General features: G+C 41.4%; 2 protein-coding genes across 2 annotated transcripts; one reads left to right on the plus strand and one right to left on the minus strand.

The window, feature by feature from the left end:
* Positions 1–3,072: 3,072 nt before the first annotated feature.
* Positions 3,073–7,845, minus strand: LOC146671012 (N-acetylmuramoyl-L-alanine amidase-like). The gene is made up of 5 exons (XM_085403169.1): positions 7,755–7,845; positions 5,957–6,784; positions 5,605–5,815; positions 5,235–5,529; positions 3,073–4,250 (listed from the first exon to the last, which is right to left on the minus strand). The coding sequence occupies exons 1-5, from the start codon at positions 7,819–7,821 to the stop codon at positions 4,236–4,238; spliced, it is 1,416 nt and encodes a 471-aa protein (XP_085259295.1). The 5' UTR covers positions 7,822–7,845; the 3' UTR covers positions 3,073–4,235.
* A 953-nt stretch (positions 7,846–8,798) lies between these two features.
* Positions 8,799–11,502, plus strand: LOC146671013 (trafficking protein particle complex subunit 5-like). Its single transcript, XM_085403170.1, has 3 exons — positions 8,799–8,948; positions 9,710–9,982; positions 10,056–11,502. The coding sequence occupies exons 2-3, from the start codon at positions 9,713–9,715 to the stop codon at positions 10,350–10,352; spliced, it is 567 nt and encodes a 188-aa protein (XP_085259296.1). The 5' UTR covers positions 8,799–8,948; positions 9,710–9,712; the 3' UTR covers positions 10,353–11,502.
* The last annotated feature ends 890 nt before the right edge of the window (positions 11,503–12,392 follow it).

A 12,392-nucleotide genomic window follows, 5' to 3' on the forward strand; every position in this document is an offset into this window, starting at 1 on the left:
AGTTAGATGAAGTCAGCTATCTCATCTTAGCATATTTATATGCATATTTATAATCATACGGTTCTTGGAGTGAGCGCATACGATCATGAAGTTTAGTAACTTCAGGTCACTGCAACAAGCCCAGGTACAGTTTACCGACGGATGGGTAGTAGTAGTAGTGGGTAGTAGTGGGATGGGTAGTAGTGGAAATAATTTCTGGTACCCATCACAGAAATGTAGCAGTGACAATAATATTGTATGCTGTAATCGTACTGGGCAATTAGTGATACAAAAAACCTGTTTTATCCTGTGAATAAAAGTATATGTTTTTGTCAATGTACCATAATAACAGAAGCGAAACGCAATATTGTGTCAGGACAATTCACTATTTATGCACAATAAACACAATAAATAAAGGAGCATAGCGCGACAATTTCTGTTCAGCGCCAGACTTGCTTGTAACCTATATCACCAATTATGTTAAGAAAAATGACGCATTAACTACAACAGCAGACTGACCTTTGTGTAAATGCTTGGAGCAGACTAACCTGTGAGCTGGAGGGTTCTGGGACGTTATATTTGATCTTTGAATGGCTGCAATCCAGGCCATCCGTCGCGTCTTTGTTACTTCGGAAACATGGCTTGAACAATTTCTCTTCAACGACGTAATCCGAAAACAACCGATCTCTTTACCCGTCGGCTTCCCGTGGCTGTCATGCGACCGGCTATTGCAGTTAATAATACAACGGCTTCTTGACATTTTTGTGTTTCTTTTTATCGCTGTATAACTGATTTTAATTGAAAGCCTGCGTGCGCTAGTACCGCTTGCCACGAGTTCCCAGAATCCTTTGCGGTTCTACCCGTGAATGACGTCACATTTTCAATCTCTATATAATATGCATGTTAAATTTTATATTTGGGGTAAAATATCAAGTCTTTTCAAGTAAACCGGTTCAAGTCCAATTCAAGTCCCAAGTCATTGGTGTAAAAGTCCAAGTCAAGTCACAAGTCTTAGAACATTTTTTCAAGTCAAGTCTAAAGTCATAAAATTAATGACTGGAGTCTGACTCGAGTCCAAGTCATGTGACTCGAGTCCACACCTCTGGCATATACATGTAAAAAATTGTAAGGCAGGATTTATGTCAGGATAGGGGGCAAACAGAAGGGGGAAAGTGATGATTATGAGTTACTAAATAGTGGAAAAGGGGCATTAAATAAGCTAATGCTTCTTCCTGCTCCTTTTTGAACATGTTATTTATTATGATTATGATCATTATGTTTTGTTTTGTTTCTCTTTGTTCTTGTATTGTTTGAACATTTTCAAAATAAGGCTACAATATGTAACTTTTCAGAAACTGTGGGTCAGTTTCTCCAAATTCTCTGCACGAAATGAACGAAGGTCACCGCTTTGATAAGTTACTTTGCATCTCATGCAAAAACACGTTCCATCAAATTGTTTCCTTCCACAAAACCAATACACACAGCTATGAAAAACTGACATCTTGCTGATGGATTTAAAACACTACCGTCAGAAGTGGTCAGTATAGGCTTCTTGAGGCCATGTTACACACACACACACACACACACACACACACACACACACACACACACACACACACACACACACACACAGAGAGAGAGAGAGAGAAAGCTCTTCAGCTGAACTGACAAAAAAATAAAAAAGCAAATTGCCTGCCACTGTCTGTGTTCCTGCTGCTCCATCTTCTTGCCTAACACCTGGATGAGTCACTTAAGATCCCTTTTGTATTCTGACACATACTGAAATGTTCTTCCGATTGACTTTGCATAAATGCAGAATGAGTAATTGGAAATCTGCATTTTGAAGCCCAGTGTTCCTAGGTGAACAGAGCGTGCTAAATGATGCAATTTGAGTTTGCAAAACTGTGATTTAGAAAGATATTTGAGTAAGACCAACAGAAAAGGGCAATTTGGAATCGTCGATACGTGAGCTCAGTGTTTTCAGCACTGTGTGCATGATTTCATTTGTTAAAATAAGCAAAACTGCTGTAGTTAAACATCAAAGCAAAGGCATACTTTCAAAAAATACATTTTTCTGATTAATTAATATGTACATCACTTAAATGATGCAGCTGGTGAAGGTGTTTTTTAAGTACCTTGTACACTTATAAGCAATTTGGGAATTTCCTCAGTGATATATAACACTGTAATAACCACTGCTAATACATTTTTAGTTAATTACACTTTACTGTACAGAACGGTGTCACTGCTTATTTTGTCATTTTGTAATGAATAATTATATTCTGGTCTGCCAGTCGTTAGTTATGCTATTATTAGTAGTATCTTTGTTACAGGTTTATATATGAGTTATAAACTGTGTTGCGTGTTGCATCATAGATGATATGAGACAATGACATCTGTACACATAACACTTTATACACTGTGTTCTGTGTTTGGTTAATGATTACAAATGTTATTATCTGTTTTGTATATTACTGATCAGTGAGACTGACCTTACTGTAAATTCATTGTGTTTTGATTCAGTGGACAAATTCCAATCTGAACACAACTGCTTTTGTGACTAAACAGGACACAAACTGCAGTCCCCAGTGTTGTAATGTATGGCGGTCCCAGTACCCCTGCCTACTTATACATAGCATATGACAATAATTTCCTACAAAACAACTGTTACCAGTAAGTAAGCCCTAATATTTATGTTGTTGTTAATGTCAGTTTACCCTTTAGTAATAACGGTTATTATAATGCATTGCCAAAGAAATGATGTAAGTAGTACCTTAAAGTTTCAAATAATTGAAATTTAGTATAGTCAGTGTATCATCTGAAAATGTATAATGAAACAACTGAAAAGTGAAGTACTAAGGTAAAGTACTGTGAAAGTATATAAGCTGAGTAAAGTATTCAGATTTTTTTTTTATGAAAGTAAAGTTTTGTTTCTTTAATTCAGCTTCTATAACACATAGTATATTATTATTGCCAAAATAAAACCCACAAGTATACAGTCATGTGACACACTCCATCTCATGGAAATCAATGCTTCGCTGTATAGTTGAAAAAGCAAAGTCTTGATCGTTTTAGAAACAGAAACAGGATAGATAAAAGTGACAGTCAAAAGAAAGAAACATCAGACAACCTGAAGTATTTCCATGATTCCAGTAAGTATATTTTTTAAAATACCATCATCAGTCAGCTCCACATTCAGGTATTCCAGCCCAGGGTCCTGTTATTGCAAACTGTTGACATCGCCGGTCTGCCGTCCTTTTTGCTGTTGAAGTGTTTGCTGTTGCCACATCAAGCTCTGAAGAGACCTTCAGCAAAGCATTTGACTTTAATGTGAGTTTAATGAGGCATTTTATTCAGATATCACCACATTATTTCAAATGACTAATTTCACTGTTAAAAAAGAAAAAAAATGGCTTGCCTGGGAAAAAAGAAACAAAAAGGAGTCTTCACAACAACCCCAAAATGTCATCAGAGGACTTCCTCTTGTAAGTGTTGATGTCAAAGTCCATGTTTCTAAAATTCTGTCTGCATGGAAAGCATGCAAAGACGGAGAGAATGGCTTTGTATGCCAAAACTAGCCTGAGGGAAAGGCTCAGATTTCTGGCCAGAGCAAGTTGGTAGAGGCTTTGCATGCTCTCATGTAACATACAGGCAAAGAGGAGAGCAGCTTCTGGTCATTGATTCAATTATGTGAAAAGTCTGAAAGTTAAACCAGAAATGGAAGTTTAAGCAGAAGAGGGATCTTTAGGACACTGGTGAATCCACCGTGGAATGGCTCAAAAAGAAGAAATGGAGGGTTGTGAAATAACCCAAGATCTGAATCCCACTGAAATCTTGTGGGGGATTCGGAATGGGCAGCACATGCAAGAAAAGCCTCAAACATGTTGCAACAGAAGGAATTTCACATGGAGAAGCGGTCAGAAATTTCAAGCAATGTCAGCAGCCAGAGAACACTTATGCAAATCAGCTGTAATACATGACTTCTGCTGATGTCGCGTAGAAGAATATCAAAAACTAACTGAAGAAAAATCTTTCTTAACAACAGTCTCTGTTTCAGGAAGAATTTTTTTTTAAAGCCAGCAGTTTGCATTGGATGTACTTCATCATCATATTAATCGCTCTTCTGATGGAATCCCAAAAAAAGGTACTTACTTAATGCAACGCATGCCACAGAGTGAAAAAGAAATGACAACAAAGCAGCCCATAAAAATAAGTCTAATATTTGTTGTGTGATGTTCTGGTCTATCCCAGCCTCTTTATTTCTGGACATCCTAAGAAAAAGAACAAAAGAAAAGAAAGTAAGTCATATAAGAAGGCCGAAAAGAGTGGAGCATGGGAGGGGGTTTCTCACCTCCCTGACTAGGAGCTACATCAGGAAAAGTTGCAGATCCAAAAACCTGCGCAATTATTTTAATGCTGCTATTTAAAATCCTTAACTTGAGCTTCACAGCATCACAGTTTTATTACCTACATGCTGCAGAGAGTGTCCTTCCATCTAGACAGAAATTGCATGGTGAGGGTCACCTTCTTTGATTTCTCAAGTGCATTTAACATGATTCAGCCACTGCTACTGACTGCAGTTTGTGAGATTAGATACGGCTCTGCCTGATTTGGCGATGTGCAGTGCGGGAGCTCCTCTGGGGACTACACTTTCTCCGTTCCTGTTCACCTTGTACACCTCAGACGCCTTCCATAACTCTGGGTCATGCCACCTACAGAAAGACTCTGACAGTTCTGCAGTGGTTGGATGTGTCATTGATGGGAAGGCGGAGGAGTAGGAAGCACTAGTGGATTATTTTTGTGGAACGTTCTGGGAGAACTCGTCTACTTCTGAAGGTGAATAAGGCCAGAGAGATTTGATCGACTTCAGATTAAAGAAAAAGTGCTGCGCAGTGATGAGTCACGTTAATGACCCACAATGGCAACAATTTGGAGTATCACATCAGGAATAGTTTTAATATACATGTGGGGAAATAGGCATTTTAACTTATAATGCTCTAAATGCTTACTAAGGCATTATCAGAGGACAATCACTGAGTTAAACAAGCTGCATAGCAACCCATCTAATGTCTGATAACACATTTCATTAGCTGATATATATACAACAACCCCTTAGTAACCCTAGAAGAAAGACTAGATTACCATCAAAGTTTTTTTAGTAGTGATGTAAGGATCTGTCTAAACATTTTCAATTAGTTGGCACATTGTGGTGAAAAACGCCACACACACACACACACTTCAAAATTCCTACATACCCCAAAATGTTTCCAGGTCTTGATCTCACTGTACAGAGCATCTCCTGGGCAAGCGGTGTTCACCATCTGTCTGTGGCCCCTCAGGGTAAAAGTGGGTATGAGTCGCCCGCCAATGATAGCACAGCTTGCCAGCTGGTCTCTCACCAGCTCCATGGCGTGCTGAGAGGGCAGAATGCTGCTGTAGTCTCCAATGAAGGAAACGCCGTAGCCGACAGAGTTGTAGCCGAGGGTGTGGGCTCCTTGCCAGTACCATCCTCGGCCCTCGTAGATGTTCCCGTCGGAGCCCGCAACGAAGCTTTTGGAGAGGACAGAGACTCTTAGACGGTGTGAGCTGGTTGCGAAGATGTCACGTGTGAAAACGTCTACGTACCTGTATCCGATGTCATCCCAGCCTCTGTCCTCCTGATGAAAACGCTGCATGGAGCGCATGTCTGCAGAGCACTGCTCAAAGGTCAGACAGGGCTGGCTGGGCGTGCTAGTGTGGTGGATGAACATGAAGGAGAGAGGCAGCGAGAGGTTGGTGGGTGTTCCTATGTACGGCTTTGCACCCCACATACACCGAGGAACGATGGGTGGGCAATCTGAAACAGATCAGAGTTTGTTACATGTGACGTTATGCTCGTATTTTGATGGATCTTCTTAACTTTCTTATGTAATGGTCACAGACCACACTGCTGTTCTAAAACCTTTCACTTGGTCTGTGTTTTAAGTTTTATGCTCACCCATGTACATATGGACAAACTCCTTCATCCCCTCCTTCACCTCTCTCATCAGCACCTTCTTCTCCTTCCTCTCCATATCTGACTGTCCTGTCAGACTCTGCTGCAGCTGTACAGATTTCACCACCTGTCTGGCCAGCAGCAGCGGGACAACCAACTGTCTGAAGTTCTCCCTGCGGCGTCGGCTGATGAGGCGTGGGGCGGTGTCCAGTCCTTTACCCTCCAGCTGGTGGCAGTAGTACTCTGTCAGCAGACTGCTGAGCTTGAGAGGACGTCTGGATTTGTCAGAAACCTCCAACCCCAGCACGACGCCATCCATGCCTCCGTTGACTTGAGCGGTGGTGAGCAGGGAGGGGCTGTCCGAGAGGGTGAACACTTGAGGAGAGCTTAGGTTGTCCCAGCAGCCGTCGGGTCCCAGACGCCGCGTCACAGTTGGACTCTGCCTGAGGGAAAGGCCCAGATCTCTGGCCAGAGCAAGTAGGTAGAGACCTCGAACGCGTCCTCGAGTCTTGGCGAGTAAACCGGCCTCGATGCCCAGGAGGAGCGGTCTGAGGGCAACAGTGGTACCATCAGGACTTAGGACCACCCCTTCCTCTTTGGCGTCTTCTGTCACCCTGTGATGCACAGCTTTTCTAATGTAATCTGAAAGGTTAGCAGCCAGTTCAGGCACTCCAGAGAGATCACTGAAAAGGAAGTACTGAATAAACGGGTCATTGACCTCAGCTGCCCGCCGCAGCCTCTTCAACACAGCTAGCGGCTCTGACCCAGGGTCCTCATCTTCCACCTGCTTTACTGCACTGATGAAGTCTTCCATCCGATATGAAAATGAAGCTGAAGAGAAGAAAAGAAAAATTGTCATTCAAACTAAAGCCCATCATTTCTCCCCCATACAAACCTTCCTTTGTTTCTAAGTTTAAACACAAACTGATTTAACCAAAGGAGACGTGGCGAGGAGAACAGCGGCACTAAAAGACTTTGACTGAAGAAAGGCAAATATTGCCTGCAGTGTTTTTATTATGCTCAACAAGTGGGAAGTAAAGTGGCCAGCCAACTGTTCCAGCAGTTGTCTCGATGATTAAATGAAACCAACAGTTGGAGGAAAAAGCCACAGAAATCTTTTTTCAGCATAATCAGAAGTGACTTTAGGCCAAGCTACAGCTGACATTTCTCCCCCTATCAGGCTGAGAACGATTTTGCCCATTTCTTGGTCTCAGATGTGAAAAAGAAGAGTCAGAAAAAAAGTCTTACACAAAGCCATTTCCAAAAATACTTTTTTTTGTCTTTTCTTTTCTTTTTTTGATTGGTTGGTTGGTTGGTTTTTAGGGCAGATTTTTCTTACTTCAGCAAGAACATGTCAAACCACATCCTGCATGTGTTACAGCAGCACGGTTCGGTAGGAAAAACCGTCCCGGTGCGACTAAACTGGCCTGCATGCGCCCCAGACCTGTCACCCTCCAAAAAACAAATGAATCACGGTAAAAACAGCAAACATGACAAAGGAGGCCCCAGCCTGTTGGGCAGCTGAAATCTTTATTTTGGCAAGAATGAAAAAAGATTTTGTTATCAAAATGATAAAAGCTGATCGCCTCCTTGGAAATGTATGTTTTCTATTTGCATAAGATTAGAATCGAGTCCTTAAACTGAAAGAAGTTTGGACCGGTAGACACGCAAGTAGAGCGAGGAATTAGTCAACAAGGGAAAGAAAGAAAGAAAGAAAATGAAAGCAAATACAGTTTCTTGATCTGAATACATGCATACAATCGAGCTCATAAAACAGGTGAAAACAGTGAAGCAACCCTACCCTCCACACACGTGCTGACCAACAGCACCAGAAAGACCAGGCTCAGCTTCCAGCAGACTCTGTCCATCTTGAGATGTGAACACCTTCAGCTCCGCACTTCCAATGTGTCTGCCTTAATGGCTCTCTCTTATTTATCACATGTAGTAAAGGGAGTGGTTATGTAACAGTTGTACACGCACACACACAAATACACAGAGTAGATAGGCCTCAGTTTAATCTGTTGGTGTGGCCGTCTGAGCAATGTGGGAAACTGGCACCTGTAATATAAGCAGCATGAAGTGGTTTGTCCTCAGCGGTCAAGGTCTTTCCGTGTACCTCACAGTGATCCACTTGGACATTTTCGAGAATTTCTCAAGTTCTGTAATAAATCTCAGTCATCTCGTTTTGCGTGCCGCAGCTTCTGGAAATAACAGCAGACTGCAGAAGAGTGTTCACTACAGTACAAATCACTGGGAGTCCACTGTGAGGCAATACACATGTTCATGTTAGTGTGGAGAAAACACACAGCGCTGGGCTGCAAAACTGTGGAAGTCCCCCCCAAAAATATGAATCACGTGTGTTCTCAGCAGCAGCCGCAGAAATGTACAACAAAGATCTTCATGTTCACTGAGGTTTATATGGTGACACGATCATTGCTGGAAATCATGTCACAGTACATGTGCACGCACTGCAGAAAGTCAAGAGAAAAAGTTTCAGACTGGTTTTTGCAACTGTGCCATGATTACAAGAACAGGAAGTGGAGGTCCAAGTGTAAAATCCAGTGCAGAAAGTCTGGGATGCAGATAATAAAGGTCAGTGATGTAAATAAAAAAGATCTTCTAAAAGCAGAAACGAGAAGGACATGGTGGAGTCAGTAAGACCAGAGTAATTATTTAAAATTAACTGTGCTAATAGTAATATTATTATTATTAATAATGATAATAATAATAGCTGTGAAAAATTAGGTTATGTTTTCGGGGGGAAAGGGAGACGTCAATATGGTTATGGTCGTTAATGCCAGATGAAGATGGCTTGTTTAAAAAAAATATAGGTAAAAAGTAAGGAAAGCAGGGTGCAGTGTGTTGTTGCACTAAAGAGTCCGGCCACTAGATGGCGGTATGCAATTTAACTGTTGGTAATGTTGAGCTGTCAAAGCAGGAAGAAGACGGAGAGGAGGAAGAAAAACTGACCATCAGCTGATTTAGCTCTGACAAGGTGCGTTTATGTTACACAGACGTCCCTGAAAATGAGTAAACCTGCTACAGAATATTATACTCTCTGTGTAAAAGCGTAGCTTTTCATTCCTGCTGTTTTATGTGTAAGATAATCTTTATCGGTAGTGCCGGCTAACAGTTGTAGCGCGATGGCTAACAGCCAGTATTGATCAGCTGTCGTGTCTGTAGAAACTCAGCAGGTCCATTGTGTTTGCAAAAAGCTTGTAACGTGTGTCTGTGTGGTGAAGTCATACCTGGAATTACATTTTTTAATGAGAGGTCTGTGAGTCTGCGGTCACACATTTATTCCCATGTTATTAGTGCCTCCTTTTTGTAAATGTTTAGCATATCAGTATATAAAAGCTAAATTAGCACCCCTGCGGTTCACTAATGTATATTGCCTTTATTGAACATCGCAAATTGTATTCGCATGAAAGGCTAGTCTCTAATATTTGACACAATAAACTTGTTTCACTACTTGAGGGAAAGCACACCAGGCTATGAAAGAGGAGATACTGGAAGCTGGTGATGTGCAACCAAAAAGTAATCAAATGACAGAAGAGCCATAGCACACTACGCTCAAATATAAATGCTAGCAACTTGTGCAAGCGATGTCTGATGGTCTACATAGATTCAACACAAAAGTATAAAGCCTTTGCCAGTTCTCCACTAGCTGTCATGAAAGTGCGCTCCATAATCTTGCCAAAACAAAACGTCTGCATCAGAACATGTAAACCACTGACTGCCATTACTCCCCAACAGAAAATGGACACCCGTTTCACTCGAGGGAAATCCAACATCCTTGAGCGCCCTCTGACCCGACCCAAGACTGAAGTCAGTCTGAGCGCCTTTGCGCTCCTGTTCTCCGAGATGGTACAGTACTGTCAGAGCCGCGTGTACTCCGTGTCGGAGCTGCAGACACGCCTGGCAGATATGGGCCAGAGCGTGGGAGCCAGCATGCTGGATGTGTTGGTGCTGAGGGAGAAGAACGGGAAGAGGGAGACCAAAGTGTTGAACATGCTCCTCTTTGTCAAGGTGAGCAAATGTAATCACACGCATGAGTAACCCTTTTTTATTTTCAAACTCTTAACAGTCATCTTGCTTTTAGGTTAATGTGTGGAAGTCCTTGTTTGGAAAGGAAGCTGACAAGCTGGAGCAGGCCAACGATGATGACAAGACGTACTACATCATAGAGAAAGAGCCGCTTATTAATGCGTACATCTCCGTGCCCAAGGAGAACAGCAGCTTGAACTGCGCCGCCTTCACCGCGGGCATCGTGGAGGCCATCCTCACACACAGTGGCTTTCCCGCAAAGGTCACTGCCCACTGGCACAAAGGCACCACGCTGATGATAAAGTTTAACGAGTCAGTTATAGCCAGGGACAAGGCTTTGGATGGCAGATAAGAAAGATCGGAGGGGGGGAGTTGTTATGTAAATCTGTACAGGATGAGGAGAAATCACGGAGGCCCAGGCTGGTGTTTGTATCTGAAGTGTCTCCTTGTGGTAACTGATGAGACAGGGTGACAATATAAATGGATCACTGTGCTGTACTGAGCCTCATGAGCAGAAAATATGCACCTACATGGTTTCGTGGATCATCTCCTTCCTGTTTTGCCTCCTGATGTGGTTTTATTTTGTAGTTTTTCTTTTGTCACATATTTGCAACAGACAAAAGTTTAAAGCGTAAACATACTGCATAAACTTTCATGCCACAATGGTCACAGGAATGTAAAAAAATTAAACAAAACATTGGGGCTCTATTTGACAGCCCTTTTTACACCATTTTTAAAAATATTTGATTATTATTGTTTTAGTCTACAAGCTGGCTACAGGAGGCCAACAAAGTAGAGTACCCCTGGTTATGATAATATTAAATCATAACCAACAATGAATCACCACATGACTTGTTTTTAGGGACAAAATATTTTAAGGAGACAGGTTCAAGGTTTTCCCTGCAAACCTGAGCTGGATAAGTGGGATCAAGTGGATGTATGAGTCCATGGTTTGTTTTCTATTTCATTCCAGCTCAGCCTCAGCTTTTGTTTTGTTTTGTTTTTAATAATTCATAATCTGGGGCTAGTAATTCTGTGCTAACAACGCAACCACCAGGCTACATCTTACAAATCTATACATTTCTTGGGCCCAGAAATTTTGCGGTGCTAAGCTGAATTGTTTTTCTTTAAACAGCATCTGTGGAAAAGAGGAAGTAGTTTAGTGTTATTTAAAATACATTTTTGTATTTAGTGTCTTGTCATCGAGTCATTATGTAACACAAAGATGTTTACATGTTACAAATAAAAACTGGAAGGTTGTGGTTGTTTTTGATGACATGGCTGCTTTTAAGCAAACAAAAGCTGCTTAGCTTATACTAACACAGACATATCGTTAGCTTCATAGCATAAGTGCCTAAGTCATTTTTTGGTCAAATTGAGATTTTTGCCTAACTTTACTCCCCTACCACTGCTGCATCATCCTGTCCGTCTGCCTATGTCATTGGCCAAAAATGACTTAGGCAATTATGCTATCAAGCTAACGATATTTAAAACATGCGCTGAATATTATAATTTATATTATGTCCAGAGGACCTATTTGTTACACTGAGGGAAATAAATATGGTCATTTCCAGGTCTGACTGTAATGTCTATAGCAATAACTAACATTGGGTTTATTTCATTTTTTTAAATAACAAATCGCAGCACTAGTGAATGTTAGTGTGTGAAGAAAGCTCCCCATTTACATGAACTAATTCAAATCTTCACGATAGATATGATTCAACCCACTGCAGCGCAGAACCTTTAATATCTACAGTGTGTTCTAATTTCTAGTAAAATATTGTGTTCAACGGTATTAAACGCTGCACTGAGGTCTATCAGGACTATGATGGGCTCTGAAATAAACCATTCCTCTGCAGATGGTGAGTTAGCTGAATGACCATTTTACAACTCTGTAGTTTCAGCCTGGGAGCACATCTATGTTCCTAGAGCCCACCAGAAAGCAGGCTTAGGCGTGACTCCTACAACCACACAGCCCTGATGTATCTGACAGAAGCCATAATTAACCTGAAATGGACAGAGACTCATGGGAAATTGTGTTCCAAATAAGCCATGCGGCATTAAATGCTACTGAGGAAAGCTCCGAGTATAGGTTTACAACTCATGCATTTGTGTCCCTTAATAAAAATATGAGAAGTATAAGTAAGAAGAGGAAATTGTGGTTGTTTGATTTAGTTTGGTTCTGGTGTTACCCAATATAACAAAGACATTTTGAATGCGGAAATCAGAAGTTGTGGTTGTGTGACTAGAGCTAGCATCCCTTTTGTTTCAGCCTGTATGCTAAAATAAGCTAACAGTCTGCTGACTGCTTCATATACAGACATGAGTGATATCTCTATACAGTGGCTTGCAAAAGTATTCGGCCCCCTTGAACTTTTCCACATTTTGTCAC

This window comes from Rhamphochromis longiceps, linkage group LG4 (genome assembly GCF_057381845.1).
Source record: "Rhamphochromis longiceps isolate RC_006_pf linkage group LG4, R_longiceps_female_GT1.1, whole genome shotgun sequence".
Taxonomy (NCBI): domain Eukaryota; kingdom Metazoa; phylum Chordata; class Actinopteri; order Cichliformes; family Cichlidae; genus Rhamphochromis; species Rhamphochromis longiceps.

What these genes read in the sequence shown, in the direction of transcription:
- LOC146671012 (XM_085403169.1), bottom strand. Translation starts at nt 7,821, where the DNA reads ATGGACAGAGTCTGCTGGAAGCTGAGCCTGGTCTTTCTGGTGCTGTTG. An exon ending in GGTCAGCACGTGTGTGGAGG is followed by an intron (nt 6,785 to 7,754) that starts GTAGGGTTGCTT and finishes TCTTCTCTTCAG; the next exon opens with CTTCATTTTCATATCGGATG. An exon ending in TGGGATGACATCGGATACAG is followed by an intron (nt 5,530 to 5,604) that starts GTACGTAGACGT and finishes CCTCTCCAAAAG; the next exon opens with CTTCGTTGCGGGCTCCGACG.
- LOC146671013 (XM_085403170.1), top strand. Translation starts at nt 9,713, where the DNA reads ATGGACACCCGTTTCACTCGAGGGAAATCCAACATCCTTGAGCGCCCT. An exon ending in ACATGCTCCTCTTTGTCAAG is followed by an intron (nt 9,983 to 10,055) that starts GTGAGCAAATGT and finishes TCTTGCTTTTAG; the next exon opens with GTTAATGTGTGGAAGTCCTT.